At 58.3% G+C, this 22,723-nt stretch overlaps 1 protein-coding gene across 3 annotated transcripts; it reads right to left on the reverse strand.

The window, feature by feature from the left end:
* Window positions 1-3,129: 3,129 nt before the first annotated feature.
* On the reverse strand, window positions 3,130-20,936 carry CBX7 (chromobox 7). Of its 3 annotated transcripts, none has more exons than XM_054719541.1 (6): window positions 20,635-20,936; window positions 18,282-18,325; window positions 12,039-12,104; window positions 7,970-8,036; window positions 5,315-5,387; window positions 3,130-4,949 (listed from the first exon to the last, which is right to left on the reverse strand). In XM_054719541.1, the coding sequence occupies exons 1-6, from the start codon at window positions 20,701-20,703 to the stop codon at window positions 4,789-4,791; spliced, it is 480 nt and encodes a 159-aa protein (XP_054575516.1). In that variant the 5' UTR covers window positions 20,704-20,936; the 3' UTR covers window positions 3,130-4,788. The 3 variants fall into 3 exon arrangements, with proteins under 3 accessions (XP_054575516.1, XP_028005781.1, XP_028005780.1); XM_028149980.2 differs by having other exon boundaries at window positions 5,315-5,489; XM_028149979.2 differs by having other exon boundaries at window positions 5,315-5,666.
* Between the last annotated feature and the right edge of the window lie 1,787 nt (window positions 20,937-22,723).

Consider the following 22,723-nt stretch of genomic DNA (forward strand, 5'->3'; position numbering starts at 1 on the left):
GGCAGCATCACAGGCCTGGTTAGAATCCTGGCACCTGGCTCTGCCACCCACCAGCTGTGAGGTGTCAGGCAAGGCCTTGCCCTCTGAGCCTCGGCTTCCCCATCTGTGCGATGGGTATAAGGTGCTGACCGTGTGGGGTTTGCTGCCTGCACAGGGCAGAAGCACTGGACCAAGGGGTGACCCGTGTCCTGAGCATGGCACTCAGGGAAGGCCAAAGACTTCATCACGCAACTCAGAAAGACACGCAGTTTAAAGCGTATGAATTGTTTATTTCTTTCTTTAAAAATATTTTTTTATTGATCTGAGAGAGAGAGGAAGGGAAGGGAGACAGATAGAAACATTGATTGGCTACCTCCTGCATGACCTCTGCTGGGGATTGAGCCCGAAACCTGGGCATGTGCCCTGACTGGGAATTGAACCGACGGCCTCTTGGTACATGGGTTGAGGCTCAGCCCCTGAGCCACACCAGCCGAGATGAATTGTTTATTTCGGAAAGTTTCCATTTACTATTCTCGGACCAAGGTTGACTGTGGGTAACAGCCATGGGAAGTAAAGCTGTGGATAAGGGGGCTGCTGTAGGCGACACGGTTCACATTCCTGGCTCAGGACTTCCTGGCTGTGCAGCCTGGAGTAACTAACTATCACCTAAGTACTTGTCTCCCCTGTTAGAGCTGGGTAAGGCGCTGGGGCTGGGAGGGATACGTGTGAGACAAGACACACCAAATGAGATAATGAAGGCGACAGGCCCGTACGTGAGGAGAGCAGAGAGCCCTCCGGGATGTGGACTAACCAGTGCAGCACACCTGGGCGAAGGAGCCTCATCGCCTGGAGATGTACACTGAGTGGCCAGATTATTATGCCTTCAGAGATCATAATAATCTGGCCACTCAGTGTATATTTTTTTGAGAACTAAGGGAGGGGAAGGCTTGCTTAGGGACACTCCAGCCTAGGGGTATAAATTCCCCAAACTCCCCCCCCCCCCACCTCAGCGGGGCACCTAGATTGGTTTTGGCGGCTGCGTTGCCCGCTAAGACTATCTGAGGGCATTCCTTTCCTGCAAGGAAAGGTGCACCTGCTTTTGCTGCTTGTTGTCTCCGGCTGGAGTTCCCGCCTACAAGGAGACAAGCGCTGAGGACGCAGAGCACTGTCTCCGGCCAGCGGCCGCCCTAACCGCTGCGAAACGCCAGGAAAACGGATGCAGTCGTGCGCGCGCAGAAGGCTGTGCCCAGGAAACATGCCGGAGGGGCAGGGTGGGCATTAGTACCAGGGTGCCCACGGGACTTTTCTTGGGGACCCAAAATTAGGGGCAACGCTCAAAGCTAAGGCCACGGCATGCTAAGTCCCCACTCTCTACAGGGAGTCATCTAGGAGCTGCCAGCAAGGCCAGCCGCTGCCCCACCCACCCACCTGCCCGCCACGAACTAAGAGGCCACGGAAGCACACCCTTGGCAAACCCACCTACCCACTCCTCTCCTTTGAACCCTGACCACAAAGGTGGCCATGCAGTGGCCATACACTCATTTCCAGCTCCCGACCACTCCCCCGTTACCGATCTACGCTTCACTCTCATCTGAAGTCACAGAAACTGACCGCCCAAGCTCATGTCAGCCGCTGGCCACCTGGGACCTAACCCCAGGCTGAGCCCTGAGGTGGCATAGCTGTGACACCCTCAAAGGAGGAAACGAATGCCCAGCCACCTTTTTAAAAATCATCTTTAATGTGTTTTTAATATTTTTTGCCTCATTTACCAGATAAATCATCTAAATAAATAGATGCTATACAGTCTGCTACCAACATCAGTACAAAAATAGACCCGAGATCTGCGTCCACGCCGGCTCTCCCAGCACACACCCGCTCAGAGGAGGCACGTGCTGGGGACGGCTCACGCCAGCCCCTCCCAATACATTCATTTCGTCTGAACAAAGCTCACTGCTCATTCTGTGCAAAGGAAGCGTTCTTGTGCTGAGACCTGGAGGCCAGGCTGGCCACTTCTAAGCCAAAGCTACCCAGAAGCATAGCGCCCTCCCCCGCAGGGGAGGAGGGGAAGTTGGCAATGGGATGGATGGGGTGATGATCATGGGCTCGGCTGCTGCATAGGAGTGGCCTTGCCAGGGGTGGAGGACAATCTCCTGCCCGAACCCACAGTGAAAAAAAGTACCAACTACATCAAATGGGTGGGGGTGGGCAAGGGAGGCAGGAGGTCCGATCTTTCGAAGCATCCCCTCCCTGTACTGGCCTTCAGTGTGGAAGCCAGGCGAGGTGGGAGGCGGGGCACTCAGGCTGGGAGGAGGCCACACCCAACCCCTCATAGAGGTCACTGTGCTGGGGGCGGGGTCCTAACAGGCCACAGCCCTTCCCCCAGGAGCAGGCTCTGCGGGGTCAGCCCTCTCGGGACACAGGACACCTGTGGGCCGTAAAGGGCTGAGTCAGAGGCAAGAAGGGTTTGGTTGCTGCTGCCTCATTCCACAACAGGCCCCCAAGCCCCGATTCTGCAAATTGCACAGACAGCTTATCAGGACGCACTGGCCCTCCTGGGACATGTTTTCTGAGATATATTGTTGTAAGTGTTTTCCCATAGCTCGAAGCAAACAGCCTGCACCTGCAGAAGCAAAATAAGATACACTCCCCTGCCGACTGGGGCGCCCCCAGACACCCTGCTATCTTCCAAGGACATCCTGCTCAGGCGGCTCCCCTGCGGGGGTGCAGCCCTGACCCGGCCTGTGTAAGGGAGCACAAGCACTCCCTCGGCTGACACCGGCACACGGGCTCAGCCCGCTGCGAGAACTTCAACTTTCTTAAACTCGGTCTCTTGGCCTGGCTCCTGGTGGTGCGGACCTAACACACTCTCTGGGAGGTCCTGTGTCCCCTGGGGAATGAGTATGACTTAGACTGGAAGCGGCCAGCCTGTCCCAAAGCCATGAGCAAACAGCATTCAACTAGAGACCTCCCAGCCCACCCCCCTCCAGCGCCTCACCTCGGCTGGGAGCCTCTGTCCTGGGAAGGTCCCCTACTCCAGCTGCCTTTCCCTCCCAGGGGCGCAGCTGCCCCTCCTTCCCCTGACCCACCCCCACTTAAGCCTCCAGATTCAACTCCCCAGGCTGGAGTGAATCAAGTCACCCCGCAGGGGACTGTCCCCAATGGAAGCACTGAATTGACCCTGGACAGTGAAGAAATAAGGAGGAAGGGGAGAGAGACCAGGGATTTGAGAATCTTGCCAGCAGGGCACCCAACACAGAAATGGGGTGCGGTGTCTTTGGTTTGGGAACTGGGGAGGGGGCTTGGGAAGGAATAGCCCTATCCTTGCCTCAGGACACAGGGGGAGGGCGGCCCTGGAGGGCAGGCAGGGTGGCGGAAGGGTGGAGGGCCAGGCTTGTACTTGCCCTCCTGCACTCCCCTCTCCCAACCCCCAACCCCACCTTGTGGCCTTTTCTGCCTACAGGGCTGGGACGGGGCAGAAGCCACTCCTCACTGCCAGGGGAGCTACCAGTGCACAGGGCACATTGGTGCAAACTAGAAAGTGAGTGCCCTCCCGCTGGCAGACACAGCCTGTGCTGGAGGGCGGCCTGGGGCTTGTGCACAGCCTGCCCCCGTCCCCCACCCCCGCAGCCTGACTGCAGGAAGACACAGGCCAGCCCAGCTTCGGCATGGAGGGGTGCAGAGGGGGCACAGGATGCAAGGAGGCGGGATGGAGGGAGTTGAGGCTGCCCTGAGAAGGTGGTGGGACTCCCTCCCTCCCTGACCACGCACACCCACCACTGGCTGAGTTGAGGAGAGGGCAGAGGAGGGGAGTGGGAAGGGCTGAAAGGTCACCTGAGTCAGAGAGAACAGAGCCCCTCAGGACGAAGCGCAGGCCCACCCGCAGACGCTGCCACGCCTGCAGCTGGCCGGGCGAAGCCACACACCACATGCGTGCCCGGAGCAGCAGAGGCCACCTGCCATGCCAGACCCCTGCCGACAGCTTCCAGGGAACGAAGGGAGTAGGGCCAGATCCGGTCATGTGACCGGCCATGCCAGGTGGGTGAGTGTGTGGTGCCCTGGGCAAGTTCTTTTGTGCTGTGATCACCTCACATTCACCTGATCAGGTTTCTAAACAGGAGATTTGCAGGACCCGTCGCACATGTCTGCAGTTACATGCACACATCACGGGGCAGGAGGGCAAGGTGCGTGCACACGGTGCAGCTGGGGTGGCGGGGGTGGGGGGGGGGGGGAGGTGTCTTGTGAGGGGGACTGGTGAAGCTCAGCAGGAGGCCTCTGCTGGCAGCCGGCCCAGGGAAAGCAGACGGCTCTGAAGGGTAGACTCAGGACCCTGCAGCCATCTCTAACCCTTCCTTTGGCCCCTGCGCTCTGACCCGCCCTCTGGGCAAAGGCAGCCTCCATCCCACCAAGCTGGAGTGCAACCACAAAAAGACAGACCCCTCCTCCAGAGGCAAAGGCAGAATCAGGCCCGGGGCTGGGGGCTGCGCAAGGGGGCCGGGCCTTCCGCCTCCTGCGCTTAGTTCCAGGGCAGCTGCTGGGTCTGGGGAGAATGGTGATGGAGGTGTCCGGGGGGTGGCCCTGTCCCCTTCTGCTCTGGAGATGGTACCCACCCCCTGCCAGAAACAGACCCGGAGGCCTCTCTGTAAACATCACCCACAGAGAAAGGGGAGGATGGTGGAAGTGTTGGGATTTCCCCCTCCTCCCGTTTCATATTTTTAAATAAAATAATTACCCCCCAGACCCCTCCCCACCTCTGGAAGTCCCCACCCCAAGCCCCGAAGAAAGCAGTCTAAGAGAAGTAAAAACGGTGCCTCAGAACTTCCCGCTGCGATCTCGGAAGAAGCCCTCAGCGGCCTGGGCCTCGCGGAAGGTGACGGTGATGGAGTTGGCGGTGATATCTGTCACTGTCACTTCACTTGTGGGGAGCGCGGGTGTCCAGGGAGGGGGCCCCTCGGCCAGGTCCGCATCTGCTACTGCCAGGGGAGAAAGACAGACGGACAGATGGAGGACAGCGCTGACAAGCAGGCGGGGAAGGTGGGAGCGGGTGGCAGCATGCAGACTACTCCCCACCCCTCGCACCAGGCTGTCCTCTGAGTCTCCAGCCAGGCCAGGCCAGCGCAGGACTGGGCAATGGGAGGAGGTCATGACATTTCTCTTTCCTGGCAGGACCAGACCATCCTGAGCAGGACCACAGAAAGCCCTGGGCGGGTGCCAGGGCCCTTGCAGGCTGTGTGGCCTCCGGAGCACCCCGTGCCCGCTCTGGGCAACAGGCCAACTGGACCTGACGACTCAAGGGATCTTTCCAGCCCCGAGGGTCTCTGGGCCTGGGCCACCTTACCCTCCGCTTCGGGGGGCTGCTCAGCAGGCTCCCACTCGCTGGCGGCCTGCAGGACGTCCGGTGCCGGTGCCTCCTGCAGGAAGAGCTCCCGTGGATGGCTGTGACTCTCCAGGTTGGGCCCGCGGGGCGGGAACTTCTTGCGTGAGAGCCGCAGGTACTTGTGGGCCTTTCGGGGCTTGCGGAGCGGGAAGGGCAGGGTGGGCACCAAGGGGCCCTTGTCCTCCAGCTCAGGCGCCCCCGCCTTGACCACCCCCTCGGGGCTCCCGCTGCCGAGTGGGCGCGTCAGGGAGAAGCAGAGCTTCTCCTTGCCCTGGGCCTTGTGGGAGCTCCGCAGGTCCATGCTGTACAGCCGCTGCGGGGGCAAGCCAGGGCACGGCGGGTCAGCCCGGCCCTCCCACCCCCTGCCGCGCCTCTGCTCATGCTGTTCCTCCCCCCGGAGTGCCCTTCCCCATGTTTCGTGGCCCAGAGGCAGCCATCACCCCACCCCCAGCCCAGCCTAGAGAGCCGTTCTTAGCCAGTCCCAGCCCCACAGCCCCACAGGGCAGCCTCAGCTCCCTAGGGGCTGTGAGGGGCTCAGGACGGAGGCCACAGGCACGTCTTGGGTACACAGCGGAGGAACGGACAGGAGGTACGAAAACCCATCTGGGTTCATGAAGCAGAGTGATTATGCAGGCCTAGGCCTCTGTTGACGCCCTGCCTCATTGTTGTTCAAATGGGCTAAAAGGAAGGTTCTGCCACTTCTCACGGCTGGTGTTTTGCAACTTGGGGACTTGTCTTATTGCTTTGGGGTAACTTACACAAGCCCAGGAAAGATCCTTGTGCTAAAATGTTGGCAGGGCCTAGATCACTCTGGGATAGTACCTTCTACTGCCACCTTTCACCAGAGGCCAAGAGCTCCCTGGAAGAGAGCGAGGCCATCAGATGGGACCTGTGGCCAGACATCTCCAGGTGGGAGCAAAGATCACATGTGCAGGCTCCGTTCTAGTCCCACCTGCTAATGCCCATCAGGGGGCGTGGGGTGCAGGCTGTCCTGGGGATGGGAGGAGGGCTGAACTGGGAGGGCACTGGGAAAATACGGCCATGCTCGAAGGGCTTATCCTATACGTACTTTATCAAAACCCTTCCGCCTGGCTTGCAGGCCATCACAAGCCCAGTAAACCCTCTGCAAGATGGGCTCATCTTTGTCCTCGCCTCACCAGGAGAGCACTGCTACAGGGACCCGGCAGCAGCAGAGCCAGATCTGGGCTTTACAGCTCTGACTCTGGGTAAGCTAGCGGCCTCCCTGAGCGTCAGCTGTAGTAGCCAGCCTCCAAGATGGCCCCAACAATACCCGCCCTGGGAATTCTCACCCATGGAGTCCCTCGCGGGGGGACTGAACACTGCGGCAGGACTGCCAAGGCCAGGTCGTTAAAGATGCTGTGCTCCTTCCTCCCTCTTTCTTGGATCGCCCACTCCGGGGGAAGCCAGCGGCCCCCTGTGAGGCCCTTCAGCAGCCCTCGGGGAGGTCCCCAGGGGAAGGAACAGCCCCTGCAGCATCTGACACGCCCGTGAGCAGCACTTTGGAAGCAGGTCGCCCAGCCCATCACGCCTGCAGAGCAGGGGATCCCTGGCCGACATCATGACTGCACCCAAACTGGAATCACTGAAGAACTAGCGAATGCCCTCCTGAGCTCCTGATCACGGAGACTATGTGAATCACACGTGTTTGTTGCTTCAAGGTGCTTAGTTAGGGGGGACTTATTACACAGAAACAGATGATCACACACCTTCCCCAGAGGTTTGTGTCCATGGTGAAGAGCACTGAGCACAGAGCTGAGCATGGAGACGTCACTTTCCTTTCTGGGACCCAATTTACACCAAGCCCCAGGGAACACGCCCAGTGCATGAGGGAGGCCATCTGTCTGCCAAAGCCTGGACAGGAGGCTGGACAGGACTCACCTGCACGTGGACCAAGTAGACTTGTTTTTGGTTCCCAACCCCTGGGTGGGCCTTACACATGAAGGAGAGCAGGTACCCTACCATCTCGATTTTACGGAGGGGAGAACGCAGGCTCAGAGAAGCCAATCACCTAACATGATGGCCTCAAATCACAAAACTGCGCTACTCAGACTCCACCTTCTTTTCAGAGCAAAGCAGTGAGGTGGGCATAGTGCCCCCAAGACCTGGGCACCAGGATGCCACGGCGTCTAGACCCACCTGTGGCAGAGAACCAGGAAAGGATGACACATTTCTAGGACATTCCACGACTGTGGGTCCAGAATGCTGAGACTCCTTCGCTTGAATTCTAAAATTCTAGGCTCTCATGTTTCCTCAGTTCTAAAGTTTTGTCTCGAAGGACCTCAAATATTACAATTGTGTGTTTTAGGGATTCTGAATATCAAAAAGGCTCATTTACAAAGTTCTAAGCTTTTAAAATTCTAGGCGCCCATGAGCCATATATCCACTCTCCTTCCCACCACAGCAACTCCCACTTCCTGCGGCGCCAGCCCCACATTCCGACTTTTCCCAGCTACTTCCACTGGATCTCACCCACCAAGTGCCTCCCACCTGCAGCACCCTGGGCGGGGCTGAGGAGGGGAGTGGTTCAGCTCACTGGCTGGGCAATTGGGGGTGAGCATGGGGACCTGTGGGTGGGCACCAACGCTGGCCGGTTACCTGCAGCAGAAGCCGCTTGGGTTTCGGACCTCTCTTCCTATACCCCGACGCTCGGTCTCTCTCCTCCCTGGGGTGCAAAGCAGATGGGAGAAGAAAAGAAAACACTGGTGACATTTAAGGGAAAGTAGGGATCCTCCTCCCTGCCCTCTGCAGTCTATGGGGGAGGGGGCATCCTTCATAGACCACCCCCCAGTCCCAGGATAGGGGCTCCTCCCTGTTGCTCTCTTTAGGCCATAACAGCGGGGTCACAAGTTAACTCCCGAAGCCTCGGTCTTCCCAGCTTCCAAAGGAACAGCACAGCCACGGGCCCCCTGCTGAGGTGGGACTCGGGTGGTATCTCCAAAAGTATGTGGCTCTTTCCTGGGCCCAGGGTCATGCCAGAGCGCTGCTCCACATGCTACTGGGCGCAACCTCCCCCCAAAAGAGTGCACTTCCAGTTTCCACTCCTAGGAGAGTTGTACAGAACCTGTCAATCAAGTCTGCCTTGAATGCCCCAGGGCACTGGTGAGAATGGGAAGGACCCCTCCCACCTTTGGGCCCCCCATTTGGGATCTGCTTGACTGGTGGGGAGAACAGCGCCCACCTCTCTGTAAGGCCCGATCGGGGGAGAAAAACTAGCCTGTACTGAGTCCCTAGGAGATGACAGACTGCTGGGGGCCTTTCCAAATCCCTAATGCAAAACAGAGGCACACCCTGAGGCTGCCAACAAAGCCACACACACACACACACACACACACACACACACACACACACACACACACCAGAAGTCACCACAGAGCTGCCCACAGCAGTGCCTGAGCGGTGGGAAAATCCAGTCATTTCCTTCTGCCCATTTCCCTTCCTTCCATTCACACTTTCTGAGGGTGACTGGAACGAAGAGGCCACGTGGTCGGAGCAGGAATGTGAGGGCAGGAGCTGGCCCTGACAAGAGCAGAGTTCTGAGATGTTGTGAATTAAATTCCAGCGGCCAGAGAGTGAGAGGAGGAGACCCGAGCAGTGAGCCTGGTGACGGCCGGGCCAGCTGACGAGAGGCGGGCGCCCATCCTGCATGTGGGGGGGAGCCCTCCCTCCCCCGGCGCGGGGGACCGAGAAGCAGCCTTTGGGAGCGGCACAGGGCGCTGACACGCTCCCGGCGGCTCACAGGACAGCCCTCCAGCCTGCACGCTGAGAAGCTCCTCTCAGAGCCCAGTGCTGGGTGCCAGGCACCCCTTCCAGGCCCCGCTCTGCACTGGCCACCGGAGACTGTGGCGGTCACTTCTCTGGCCTCGGGGTCCTTGTCTGGAGCAAGAGGTTCCCTTCTCAGCTCATCACGAGGCTCTTAAAGGAGTGAGAGATGTCCCTAGTATTTATGAAAATGGAAAGCAGGAAGGCTAAAGTAATAAAGAGGAAGAAGAGAGAGGGGAGAAAAAGGAGAGAGAGGAGGAGGGGGAGGAAGCAGAGAGGGAAAAGAGAAGAGCCTTGGGGGAAAATAATATGTTAATTACATTTACCTGACTTATTTATGATGATGATCACATACTGGACACTGTACAAGGCACTGCTCTCAAGGCTTTAACCCTCACACCATCCTACGAGGGAGGTACTATTACTACCCTCATTTGATAGCTGTGGAAACTGAGGCACAGAGAGGTTGAGTAACACACGTTGGCAAATTATTACACCTCCCGCCACTGGTGAAAATGCTAAGCTCTGGTTCCAAACCTTGGGAGGGTCGGGCCTAGGGTCCTAGTCAGGATCAGGACAGGCCTGGAGCCCAGGCCATGATTCTGGCTTCTAATATGCAGCCCTCCCCAGGGAGTGCAGGTGAGAGGGAGGCAGGGCCTTTACTCTGTCCAGCCCTTACCAACTCAGAGCCTGGAATCTGTCAGACGCTCTGACCATTTGTGTCCAGAGCTAAAGAGCTGAGACCGCCACAGAGTCAGGGCCCCAGCAAGCCCAGTGCCCTCTCAGTGCCCCCTGGTGTGCAGGGACACCCCTCCCAGTGGAGCCCCCTCGCTGGCCTCCTGAGTCTTATTAAAACCCTAAAAGCATGTGTTAAATGGGCCTCACTCCCTTTTACTTCCTTTTCACCAAGACAGAGTGAGAGTCATACAGTGGGTCTGCAGAAGTCTCTGAGTTTGTCCATAACTGACTCAAAATAGCACACCAATCATCTACCAGGACTCACTCTGCCCTCCCTGAACTGTGCCACCCCCTTCCTTCAGATGCCCCTGCCTCCCACACTGCCCCACCCCCCTCACCCACAGCCTCCCAGCTCATGCCACTCCAGTCAGCCACACTCAGAGCCACACTTGCCTCCATGCTGCTCCTCAAACACAGGCCCCCACCCCAGGGCCTTTGCACTCCCTGTGCCTCACCCCTGTTCTCCATGTACCCACTGGGCTCATTCCCTCACTTCATTCAGGTCTCTGCTCAAACACCCCCAGCTCACTCCCCAGGAAACCAGCACCCCCTCCCTCCCTGTCCCCTACCCTATCTTTGCAGCAGGGATCAGCCTCTGATATGTTACACGTATGTTAGAGCACTGTTAATTGCGGGTCTCCACATGGGATGTGAGCCACAGGGGGTAGGGATGTTTGTTGCCTTTGTGCCTTGCTGGGACCCCAGCACTGGAACAGTGCCTGGTACCTACTGTGATCTCAATCAAGACTTGCTGAATAAACCAAAGAATGACTAGCTGACCCCTAATTACCACCAGAAGATACTCACACTCAGAAGATGCTGCCCACACTCACGGTCTGCAGAGTGCTTCCACATACCTTTGCTTCCCAAGCGAGCCCCACAAGGTCAGCACCTTATACCCATCGCACAGATGGGGAAGCCGAGGCTCAGAGGGCAAGGCCTTGCCTGACACCTCACAGCTGGTGGGTGGCAGAGCCAGGTGCCAGGATTCTAACCAGGCCTGTGATGCTGCCCAACTCTCTCCCAGGGTCACAACCACTTTGGTCAAGGCCGCACAAGCACCGGGGACCGGAAAGACGCTGTGGGACAGGGACACCCTCATTTTAAAGGCAGGAGCAGTGAGAACCGGTCCTTTGAAGCGGCAGCAGGAGACGTCCTGGGGGAGACTCGATGAGAAGGGGCCCGAGGGGCAGAGGAAGGGCCTCCGACGTACAGTCAGGAGCCTGGCTCGGGCTACTTCCCAGCTGGGAGGCTCCTGGACAAGTCCCACAGCTCCTCAGAGCCTCAGTTTCCCCATCTGTCAGGTGACCCTCATCCCTGCCTCAGGAGGTGACGAGAGGGACTGATTTTAGGAGACGGTCCGCACCTTACAGGTCAGTGTTTGGGGAGAAGCTGCAGGACGCGGGCTGCCTGCTGGCAGGAGCTCAGTAACTCTGGCCTCACACAGCACAGGGAATGGCTGGGTTCTGCGCACAGGGCCCCACACCAGCAGAGAGGACATGTTGTCCAAGGCTCCCCGCTGAGAGGAGTCCTCGTGGGTATGGGAGGAGCTGCCAGTCACTAACCACCCTGGAATCTCAGCAGAGTGCTGGCAGAGGTGGGAGACGGAGACCCTGGTGGCTTTGCCCAGGGCCACGCAGTTAGGAGGGGGCAGAATGGGGAGGACCAGAACCAGCTGCCCTGGCTCCAAAGCCGCCCCTCCCACAGGCGTTTCCTGAGCTTCATCAGGTGTCTTTTGCTAAGGGACCTCCGGGGCGCGTGTCTCTGATCTCTCGGCCAGGGCTTGCCTGGGCATTACTGCTATTGCTGCTCCTCACACTAGGACACATGTTTACATTCATCACTGTGACTGAAACCCCTACCTTATGGAGAAGCCGCAGCAGAAGTTATTGGGGTGGCCCCATTGCAGCAGAGAGACCGAGGCCTGGGGAGGGGAGGGAAGTGGCCAACATCACCCAGCAACAGGAAAGTAACCAGGGCCCCCAGTGCCCTGGAGCTGGTGCCCACCACCTTCCCCCAGCTGCAGACACGACCGGAGTGTCCCTGCCAGGACCCCACCCCCGCCCATGCCCGGGCCTTGTTCAGAGCCAAGGCAGAGCAGGCTGCCTAGGAAACCTCCGAGCCTGCCTGTGGACCAGCCCGGCCCCGTGCAGGCTGAGCCCCTTACTTCTCCTCATAGGCCATGACCAGGCGGGGGTCCAGGATGTGCTCTTCTGGCTCCCACGTGCTGTACCTGGGAGAGAAACGAGAGGTCAGAGCTGCCCCGCTCTCCCCTGCATTCACAGAAGCCACAGCTGCTCCGCCAGGGCCCACTGTCTGCAGGCCCTCGCCCCTTCCTGGTCCAGAAAATTGTCACCTACTCCTCGGTGCTGTTCCAGGCCAGCCACTCAAGGTCAGGGCCTCCTAGGGGTTCCAATGACACCAGAACCCACCTCATTCTGAGCACTCATCATACCACCTACAGATGGTGTGATGAGACGTATGTCCACCTCAGCAGCTCAGGGGACCTGGGAGAGGGCAGGGCGGTATGTCCCACAGGCCCTTCCGAGAAGAGGTAAGAGCCTGTGGTGAAGGCAGGGGCCTAGTTCAAATCCCAGCTCTGCCCTTGGAAGCTGTAAAACCTTGAACAATTTCCCTAAGGTCTTTGTGCCTCGATTTCCCCATGTGCAAAAGACTCTGCTGGAAAAAGCACCTGTGTGTCTAAGGGTTTGGAGCAGGGCCTGGCACACAGAAGTGCTCTGTGCTTATCACTGTTGCTCTCCCCGCTCCTTTCTCAAACCCCAGCCCCAGCACAGCCTCTCCTGCCAGGCTGAGCTGCTCCCTCCCTTCTGGCACACATCGGTGCCATCGAGGTCAGGTCTGAAGTGCCCTCGTGTCGGGGCCTGGCACACAGCAGGAATTTGGTAAATGTCTAGCACCGGTCATAGGGCGAGGACCCGCTAGGATTTTCCCCAGGGGATCTTCCTCCTCTCCCGGACCAGAGGGTGTTCCCTACGGGGACAGGCCTGGACTGAGACAGCGCAGCACTTCCTGAGCTCAGCCACCCGTGTTCCATGCTCCGTTATTTACTTAGAATCTGCCTTTAAGCAGCTCACTTTTTCATCTATTTAATTTTTTAAAAAAACTAACTGTATATGACTTTTGTAATTGGAAAAAACAGTACCACTCACTATAAACAGATGTTAGTGCTTATAAATTAAAAATGTTAAACATATATGTGTGCATATGTGTATGCATACAAATAAATATACATGCAAACATACAATTAGGCCTTTGGGTATATGTGCACATGTACATGCACAGACAAAACCTAAGCACTGGACTATGATCCTGGCTGAGGCGGCACCAGCTCCGCTGGAGGAGAAGGGAGGGGATCGGGTCTCAGGGACGTGTTAGGAAGCAGGAAGAGGCTGGGCATGGCCCCTGCCCTGTGGCCTCCAAACAAGCTAAGCTGAAACCTGCACCTTAAACGGTCCTGGGACTGTGAAGCCTACAGCTGTCCCATCTGGACACACACAAGCTGCCCAAGAACAGAACCCTCTGCTCCTTTCTCCACCGACACTGCTGCACGGCTGCTTCGTGTCGGCCATCAGGCCCCGTGACTCAGCCACGAAGGGCCGTGCCCTGGGGACCACACAGCCCATACCCAGTGACACGGGCTCAGCCTGAGCAGGCACGTCACACCTCTCTTCCTTTGAACATGCTATGCGGTCCGCCTGGATGGTCCCTCCAGAGGACTCGACTCATCCCTTAAGAGCCAGGTTCTTGTAGATCCTCTCCCAGCTGTGCCGCTCCCAGCAGGGTGAACCATCCCCTTCCCTCGTTGCCCTTGGCACCTGTCATAATTACTGATGAATGATGTAGCCGGCGCCCCGGTGGGCAGATTGTAACCCCTCCCCAAAGCACTCAGCCCACGCCCAGCCCCCATGTGCTCTGGGAATGGCTCTAGAAGCCACTGCAGTTTCACTCACCCCGAAGAAATGTAAAACTAAAAATAAAATAAAAAGTGAAACTAAAACTGGTTATATGTATATTTTGGTAAAAACCCAAACTATGACCAACCAGAGGCTCATAGTCTGATTTCCTCAAGGTTGGGTTTTCTCAGCTGAAACTAGTTATAAGGGGAGTTTTGGTTCCTGCTGTGGGCTGCCTCCTTCTCTCTCCGGCTGTTGAAACGTCCCTGCCTTGTTCTAGTCCTCTCTGCCCTACCCACTTCCCCACCTCCTTACCCATTTTTGTTGATGTTGCTGCAGTGCAGTTGCTGGCAAGTCCCTAATTTTCTCTAGATCCCAGTTTCCTCATCTTAGAATCTCTAGCAGCACCACAGGCATTAACAGCAAGGAGTGAGAGCAGACTACTGCCGGGGACTCATCCGTTCCTCTTAACACCCTTATGAGGTAGGTCACCCATTTTATAGATGAAGACACTGAGGCCCGAGGGTAAGCATCTTGCCAAGGCCACTGTGACAGTGAGTGGGCAGTCTGTGGTTGGAACTCAGTTGAATCTCGGCCATGCTCTACCTTCGGGTACCTCACATGTCATGCATTGAGCTGGGATGTCCTTGGGAGAGGGGCCCTGCCTAACTAATCAAGTCTTCAGTGTCTGACCTGGGGGCCTGGCACACGGTAGGTGCCCGGAAAAGGTTGGTAGATTCAGAGGGGCCTGTTATTAGCTTGGGGCATCCATCAGTGGGATCTGAGGCAATAGCACAAGGTCAGACCTGGCAGCAGGAGGCCTGGCCCTGCTCCGTGCGAAGGGAGGGCAAGGGGAGGTGGATTGCACAAGTATCTGTCAAACACCCTGGGCTCCCCCAAAATGGAGGCCACCAGTGCCCCTCCTCAGTGGCGATCCAGAGGTAAACCCGATTCGAGAACTGCCGGGCGCAAGGACAGGAGGCGGCAGGGTCCACAACCCAGGCGACAGGGGGCGGGCTGGGAAAAGGGTACGAGCTGGGCGGGAGCAGGGCGCTCCGTGGGAGGCGGGGGACCACTTGGCCCCGCCCCGTCCGCCCTCTCTCCGCCGCACCGGAGCCGCGCGCGCGCACGCAGGAGAGGCGCGTCCGGATGACCAGGCCAGCCAATGGGGGGTGAGGGCGGGGATGGCGCGTGCCCGCTGAGAGGTAAACACGGCCACGTGACCGGCAGCCCTGCCCGGGCTGGGTAAACAGGCAGCGGCAGTTGCTCCAGCCGCTGTGCGCAGGCTCCGGCTGTGCTGGGGGCGGGGCGCCCCACTGACCCAGGCCCGCTCCGGCCTCCCACCCCAATATAATGCGGCTCAATTGAGACGCAGCCGCGGGACTGGGGGGCCAGCCCACAGGGGTGGCTTTGAGCAAGTGAGTCAGGTCTCTGTTTACCTCTGCGTGAAGGAGGGCTACCAAAATAGTCCCTAGGGTTGATGTGATTATTAGTTGTGTTAAGCCTGCGAAGCACTTAGTTCAGTAGGGTACGTAATAAAAGCAAATAAGCATTAATTAAATCAATTTCGAAAGCCTAGAGAGCACTACAAGCTGCCAGGCCCGAATCCTGGACTCTGCTACTGCCCGAACCGTTTTGGACGAGAAAGAAGCGCCCTCTCTGCATCCGACACCGTCCAGAACCTTGTGCGGTCTGGGCAGCCCGTGGCGGCCTCTGTGCGGCTGGGCCGGGCCTCCTTTTTACAAGCAGTGAGATGGAGCTGCAGAGAGATGGAGGGCTTTGCCCTGGGTCGTACAGTTGTTAAATACAGAGAACAGAGTTCAAAGCAGACTGGTCTGGCTCCACAGTCTGAGCACGCCCCACTGAGTGGACCATCAGCCCATCATCCTGGGTCACCTTTGCCAGAGCCCACTGTGTGTCAGAGGGGCTAGACCTGCAGGCCCTGGGTCAGGCATCCGTAATTCAAATCATCCCAGCTGTATGACCCTGGGCAAGGGCTCCTCTGCTGAGGATTTGTCTTCCCATCTGTAAAATGGGTTGCCAAAAGGCAGTTAAATAGGCAATGTCTGATCACACTAGGGACTTACTGATGAGCAGCCTGGTTATTGCTGTGCCCACTGACAATATCATTAGGAAAGCTCCAGGGAGGCGGTCACCCTAGAAGATGCGGTAGCATTCACTAGGGAAAGCAGAAGGTAGGACCAGTCCTGAGCAGACTGCAATGAGAGTAGGATGTCTGAGGGTTTCTTCGGGGCTGAGAGCACCTGCAGCTGATTTAACATCCTCTGCCCTGTGACGCCAGCCCTTCCCTGTGTCCCCAGCCCTTTTCTGTACCTGCCATAACTAGCCAGACAGCTCCTCTGCCCCACCTGCTGGGGAGGAAGGGCAGTCATTTGTTTGCCGTTTGGAGAGAAAACAGGCAAAGCATGTGGCTTAACAGGCACAGAGCGAGCATTCTGCTGTTTCTGTTGTTAATGTAGGCCTCCCTGGCCAGGGTGAGGAGCAGGAGGATCTGGATCCCCTCCCCGCTGAGGCTGGCACTGCCCTAGCCAAGGCTCCCAGGCCGGCAGGTTGCAGCCTGCCCAACTCCCACTCCCCACCTGCTGTCTCAGCCTCGGCTCCCAGCCAGACCCCCTGGCGAGGGGAGACGGAGGACCAAATGGGTTACAAAGGGCCTCCTGCTTCTCCCTGACTGAAGCTCTGTTTCCCCCGAGTGAAGTGGGTGACACAGTGGATGGCATGAAGGGGGGCCATGCTGCATGGAGTTGGCAATTACATCTTAGGACCTCTCCTAGGAACTACCTTCCTGGGGCTCACAGGTGGATAGGAACCCAGGACCAAAGTGTGGGGGAGCCAGAAGCGCACCTGTCATCTGGTCAAACAGAGCTCCCAGAACTCCTTGAGGGGTCATAAAAGGTAGTGATGAAGGCCCATCCAGCGGTCCCATCGTGTTAAGAAACAAGTGGGCCGCAGGGCTGGGGCTCAGCCGGCAGAAACAGGGAGGGACTGCTCTTAGAGCACTGGTCCTTCCTGCCGATGGAAGCTCTGGTGGGCAGACATGTTCACGTGGGATTAATAAAAGTGGGATAAGGAGCTTTCGGTAAGTGCCTCTGTATAAAGAAGGAAATCTTTCAAAAGATGGAGTCTAGAGGAGGAAAAATAGCCAACAGTGCCTTGAAGGCTACTGGGCTGGGACCACACTCCCATGCAAAGCCTTCCTTCCGGTGCAGAAGCCAGGGGCGCCAGTGCTCAGGGAGCCAATGCCCCTGCTGCCCCCGGCACCCTCCTCTAGTTCTCCCGCACCCAGGCTGGAAGTCCACGTCTCATCTGCCCAGTGGAGGACGGGACCCTCCTTCAGTCCTGGAGTGTTTGAGGAGGGGCGGGAGGAATGGACAGCCACCAACTCCAATCATCAGGATGTCCCACAAGGGGGGGGCGGGGCAGGACCTTGACTATGGAACCCATTTTGCACATACGGATGCTGAGGCAGCATGGGCCATTATCCTCTCGGCTGTCTCTCTCCACCACACCCCCAAGACACTTCCAGGACCCAGTACAGGTCAGTTCCCCCCCCCCCCCCCCCACCCCCATCAGCACAGCACTGCAGAGAGTGCCTGGCACAGACAGCAGAGGCTCTGAGTAGAGGGGGATTCCAGGAGTCAGTTTCTACTAGGCAGGGCAGGGAGGTGGGGCACCTACCGACCAATGGGAAGGCCCCACGACCCCCCCCCCATCCTCACCCCCTCACATAACTCCCTGCTGGGAGGTGATTGGTTGGTGTGAAGGTTCTAATTGGGTCTCAGCATGAGAGGTGGAGAGACTGGGAGAGGTTCTAGACCAGCTCCCTGCCCCCCAACTCTGAGATGGAAGAGGCACAGAGGAGATACCTGAAAATGGGGAGGCCTAGTTCAACTCTGACCCCACTTTCTGTGTGATCTAAGGCAAGTTGCTTACCTTCTCTGAGCCTGTTTCCACATCTTTAGAGATTACTACCCCACCTGCCTCACAAGACTGAATGGGAACCTGCTCTGTAGATTGGAGAGAGCTGTCCAAAGGCAAGGTGGGCTCAGACTGTCCCTAGTTCTATGTCACTGAGGACTCACGTGCCGCTGGCTAGCCTTGTCTTACCCAGTCTCATAAACCCCTGCCCAGCCCCTCCACTCAGCCAGCAGGCATCTCTGAACCCTAGATGTTGGGCCTTCACCTCCCAGGTGCCAAGAAAAGCCAGAAAGAGGGAGAGAGGGGTGCCTCCAACCAGAGATGGAACTTAACCTGAGGGAGCAGGTGAGAAGGGCAACTGGGGCCCGCCTTCACCTTCATGTGCTCCAAGCCCCTCAGCTGGCAGAGGGGCAACTGAAAGCTAGAGAAGATGACTTAATCAAGGCCTGCTGGCCAAGCTGGAGCAGCTGGAGCTAGAAGTTAGGCAGGAGAGAGGGCACAGGACGGGCGGAGGGCACAGGGCACAGGCAGGCAGACGCACACACAAAGGACCTTACTTTGGGGGCCATCCTTTCCACTTCACCAGATACTCGACTTTACCCTGGGAAGAGAGAGAAGCAGACACAGTGAGATACACAGCTGCCCCGATGACCACCCACAGGACAGTAAGGCCTAACCCCTCTGCAGATAGATGTCCCCTAACACATACACAGAGATCCCCCATCAGATCCCCATCAACCCAAAGACCCCCCCAAACTCTGGCTGCTGTATGACCACCCCAGATGGCCCTCCTTACTAGAGCACAGAAGTGCATCTGGCCCCAGACACCATGAGCTTGACGCTCATGTCACACATGGGGAAACCGAGACCACATGGGGGTGTGCATCCACGAAGATCCAGTGTCTAGAATCCCAGTGCTAAGACCATTTTTAGATCAGAAGACTCTCCAAGTCATAGAACTCCTCAGCCCCAATCCCACCAGCCCTTCCCAGGAGAGGCTGCCTCTGACCCAGAGGGGACAGGCCAGTGAGTCTCTCAACTCAAAAGACCTGGCAGGACCCCGAGAAGCTGACAAAAACTCCACCTACGGAAACGATGGTCACTCCGCAGTAGTTGGAAAACAGAGCCAGACCCCTCCCTTCCTCACCGCTGACAGGGCCCAGCCCCACCCAATGGGTGAAGGCCTCCACACGGGAACTTTGAGGCCAAGATGCCACCTCTTCCAAGAGGCCTGTCCCGGCCACCCTTTCTGATGCCACCCCTCCCCCTCACAGTGTGCAGCACAGAGCCCACTGGCGGGCATCTTGTTAATTTCCTCATTCCCGGTGCGTCTCCTCTGCCAGGATGCCAGCTTGGTGAGGGGAGGGGTGATCCCGCCCTGGGGCTTAGAATGGCGCCTGGCACATAACAGAGCCTCAATAAATCTGTTTTGAATGAATGGCTGAAAGAATGACGCTCCTCGCTCTCTGGCACTACCCCTCAGGCCTGGCCGGAAGAGGGCAATCACTGTAGCTGCTTGGGCTACACTCCATGACAAGCCCTGGGCTCCGGGGAATAAATTAAAATCGAGGAAACGCTGGAGGGCGGGAGAAGGAGGAGGGCAGCCCCAACCTGAAGACAGGGTTCAGCCTCATCAGAGATGGGGAAGAAAAGAAGCTCATGGCCCCAGCCGGTTTGGCTCAGTGGATAGAGCGTCAGCCTGCGGACTCAAGCGAACCCGGGTTCGATTCCGGTCAAAGGCACATGCCCTGGTTGTGGGCTCCATCCCCAGTAGGGGGCGTGCAGGAGGCAGCCGATCAATGATTCTCTCTCATCATTGATGTTTCTCTATCTCTCTCTCCCTTTCCCTTCCTCTCTGAAATCAATAAAAATAAATTTTAAAAAAGAAAGAAAAGAAGCTCATGGACCACCTTGACCTTGAGCCCAAGATGCCAAGACTGCGTTCTCTCTCCCAAAAGAAGAGGAGCTGGCCATCAGCCAATGTGGGCTCTTCGCTCTACCGCCATCTCCTGTGACTTTGATCAGTTCACTTCCCCTGCCTGGGCCTCGGTTTCAGCCTCAGCCCAAAGGGAGGCTGTGGCCTCCAAGACCCTCCCAACCCCGCCCGGGAGCCTCGCACGGGGCTGCAGAGAGGAGCAGGGAAAAGGCTGGCGGTGAGTGCCGCGAGGGGGACTTTCCCCAACGACTTCCAACCCCGGCCTCCAATCTGGGGCGACCCGCCCTGCAAACGCGTCCAGCCGGGAGGCGCGGGACCCGAACCCAGCGGAACCCTCCTTCAAGGCAGGGTGGGTGTTACGGAGGCGAAGGGGGAGGAGCTTCGAGGGAGCCGCGCGCCGTGGGCGGCCCAGGGGCGGGGCTGAAAGTTGAGGTGGGGAGAGCCGAGGGGTGTGCGCTGGGGAGAGGGAGAAAGATGGAGGTGGGAGTGGAGAGAGGAGCGGAGCAGGTCCAAGTCCGGCTGGTAGGCTTCGGAGGCTGGAGGCTGTTCCGAAGCCCCGCCTCCAACTTCAAAGGTCTTGGTACCAAGAGTCCAGAGTCCTGTGTTCGAGACCCAGTTCCAACGCGAGCGCACTAGGCAAGCCGGTTCCTCAACTTGGGCCTCAGTCTCCCCACGTTTAGGAGCGGGAGAGGGTGAGGAAGGATGGCGTCCAGGATCCCTACAGTCCGATCCTAATCTCCAGTTCGGGCGGGCTCAGCGGCCCCCAGCATCCCGGGGCGACAACTTTTATTCCACTCGCCCTACCAGGTGCCGGGGGAAACTGAGGCACCGGCTGGGGAGACAAGCCCAGCCGCGCGAGGCCGCCTGGGCCCCCCACCACACATTTCCCCCACGCCCCCAGCGTGGAGGGGACGGGGCTGGGAACACGAGGGGACCCCGCCGGGGTCCTGGGAGCCGCCCCCCGGCAGCCTCACCTTCCGCACGCGCTTCTTCCGGATGCTCTCCACAGCGAACACCTGCTCGCCGATGGCTGACAGCTCCATGCGGGGCGGCGGACGAGCGGGCCCGGGGCCGGGCCGGGCCGGGCCGGGGGCGGAGCTGCGGGCCCGCGGCTGCGGCGCGCGATGCTCGGGCCGGCGGCGGGGTCCCGGTCACCCTCGCCCGGGCGCGCACGCGCACGCGCACGCGCGCACACCCCCTCGCGCTCCCTCACGCCGCCGACGTTCCATTTTTGAACCTGCGCAACGTTTTCCTCGGCGCGAGCGAGCGGAGGAGCGCGCGGGAGTGGGCGGGGCGGGGCCTCGGCTCGCTCCCGGCAGGCCCCGCCCCTCCTTCCCCGCCAGCCCCGCCCCGCGGGAGCCCCTCCCTTCCCGCCGGCCCCGCCCCTCACCGCTGGCCCCGCCCCCGCGGGAGCTCCGCCCCGCCCGCCGGGGAGGCAGGGTCCGCGCAGCCCCCCAGCCGCCAGCGCGCGGAACTTATTTGGCGCGCGCTCCTCTCGGCCCCCATCCCGGGCGAGGTCTTAACACCGAGATGCGTTTCCTAAAATCCTCCCGGGGCCTCTGAGGGGCCGGAAGCGGCATGGCCCGGGTTGGACCGATGAGGAAGCGGGCAGGGGTTCTCCCACTAAGGAGCAGGGCGGCCGCGGACCCCGCGCTGTCGGGGGGCGGCACGGCCCAGGTTTCCCCACCTGTCGCGGCACCGCGGTCTCCCTAAACCCAAGCTGCGGAGAGGCACCGTTTGGCCAGCGCAGAGCAGGCCCCGCCACGTCCATCGTTCCGTCCATCCGTCCGTCCGTCGGCCCGTAGGCGGTAGTGCAGACGCGTCCGGGTCAGACGCGGGTGCCGTCTCGAGGGGCCCCGGCGAAGCAATAATCCGCGGCGGGTGCGGCCGCGGCGAATGGAAGGTGCGCCCGGAACGGGTTTGGCTGCCACGCAGCCCAAGGGCGCTGGGCACACACTAGGTGTTCAGCTCTTGGTGGAATGAATGGACCTTGAGGTTCGGGACAGACTCGTTCTAACCATCCATTCCAAACCACCCCTTGTGTTTCCTTCCGGCACCGCCACTCATCCTCGCGAGGAGCCCGGAGTCATCCGTGCCCCGGTGGCTCCCAGCGCCTACGGCGGTCCATCCCCGGTCCCGCCTCCGGGGCCTCCTCCCTCCGCCCCTGCCCTCGCCCGTCTCCGGACTGCGGCCGCGACCCTCGCCGAGCTGCCCCGCTCCAGCCGGCGCCCGCACGACGCCAGAGTGCGCTTTCCAAAAGGCGCATCGCACTGGGTCAGCCCAGAGCTTAGAAAACTTTCCTGGCTCCCTGTTCCTCTCGGAACCAAGTCCAAACGCTTCTTTCTGGGGCACAGGAAAAAAAGAAGTAACAACTTTATATTTGACTTTTTTATCAGAAGCCACGGAAGCCAGAAGGCAGAGGAATTAGAAGATAACCATCATCTTAGAAGTTTATACCCAGTGAAAATTTCTTTCAGAAACTAGATACCCACCGAAAATAGCTTGCCAGGACGAAGGGAAATAACATTCACAAACAGGAAAACTACGATTTTTTATCACTAGCAGATTCTCCTTAAAGGACATTCCAACGGAGGTACTTCAGGCAGGAGGAAGCCAATCACAGACAGAGGTCTAATGCAATAGGGAATGGAGAATATTGAAAATACAAAAAAAATAACCTTGTCTTCTGGATAAAAATAGAGCTCAACTACACAACAACAATGGCATAGAACTCGGGTGACTGGAGTTAGTGTTCTAAGCTCCTTATATTCTTCCTGAGGAAAGGGAAGATAGATTCCAAATACACGTAAACTTGGATGAGTTAATAATGCAACTGTCATTACAGGGTAAACATTAAAAGAATGGAAGTGCAGTGTATGATATTTATCCTAATTATGAGCGGGCAAAAACCAGTATGAGAAAACCCAATCAATCCTAAAGTAAGCAAGGATGGAGAGAAAAATAAATGTAAAATCGATGGGACAGATAGATGACAGGTATAGTATAATTCAATAAATGCAACTGAACTAAATGTTGTAGTTAAAATACTGAGATTCTCACACT

The sequence above is a fragment of the Eptesicus fuscus genome, chromosome 7 (assembly GCF_027574615.1).
Source record: "Eptesicus fuscus isolate TK198812 chromosome 7, DD_ASM_mEF_20220401, whole genome shotgun sequence".
Classification (NCBI taxonomy): Eukaryota; Metazoa; Chordata; class Mammalia; order Chiroptera; family Vespertilionidae; genus Eptesicus; species Eptesicus fuscus.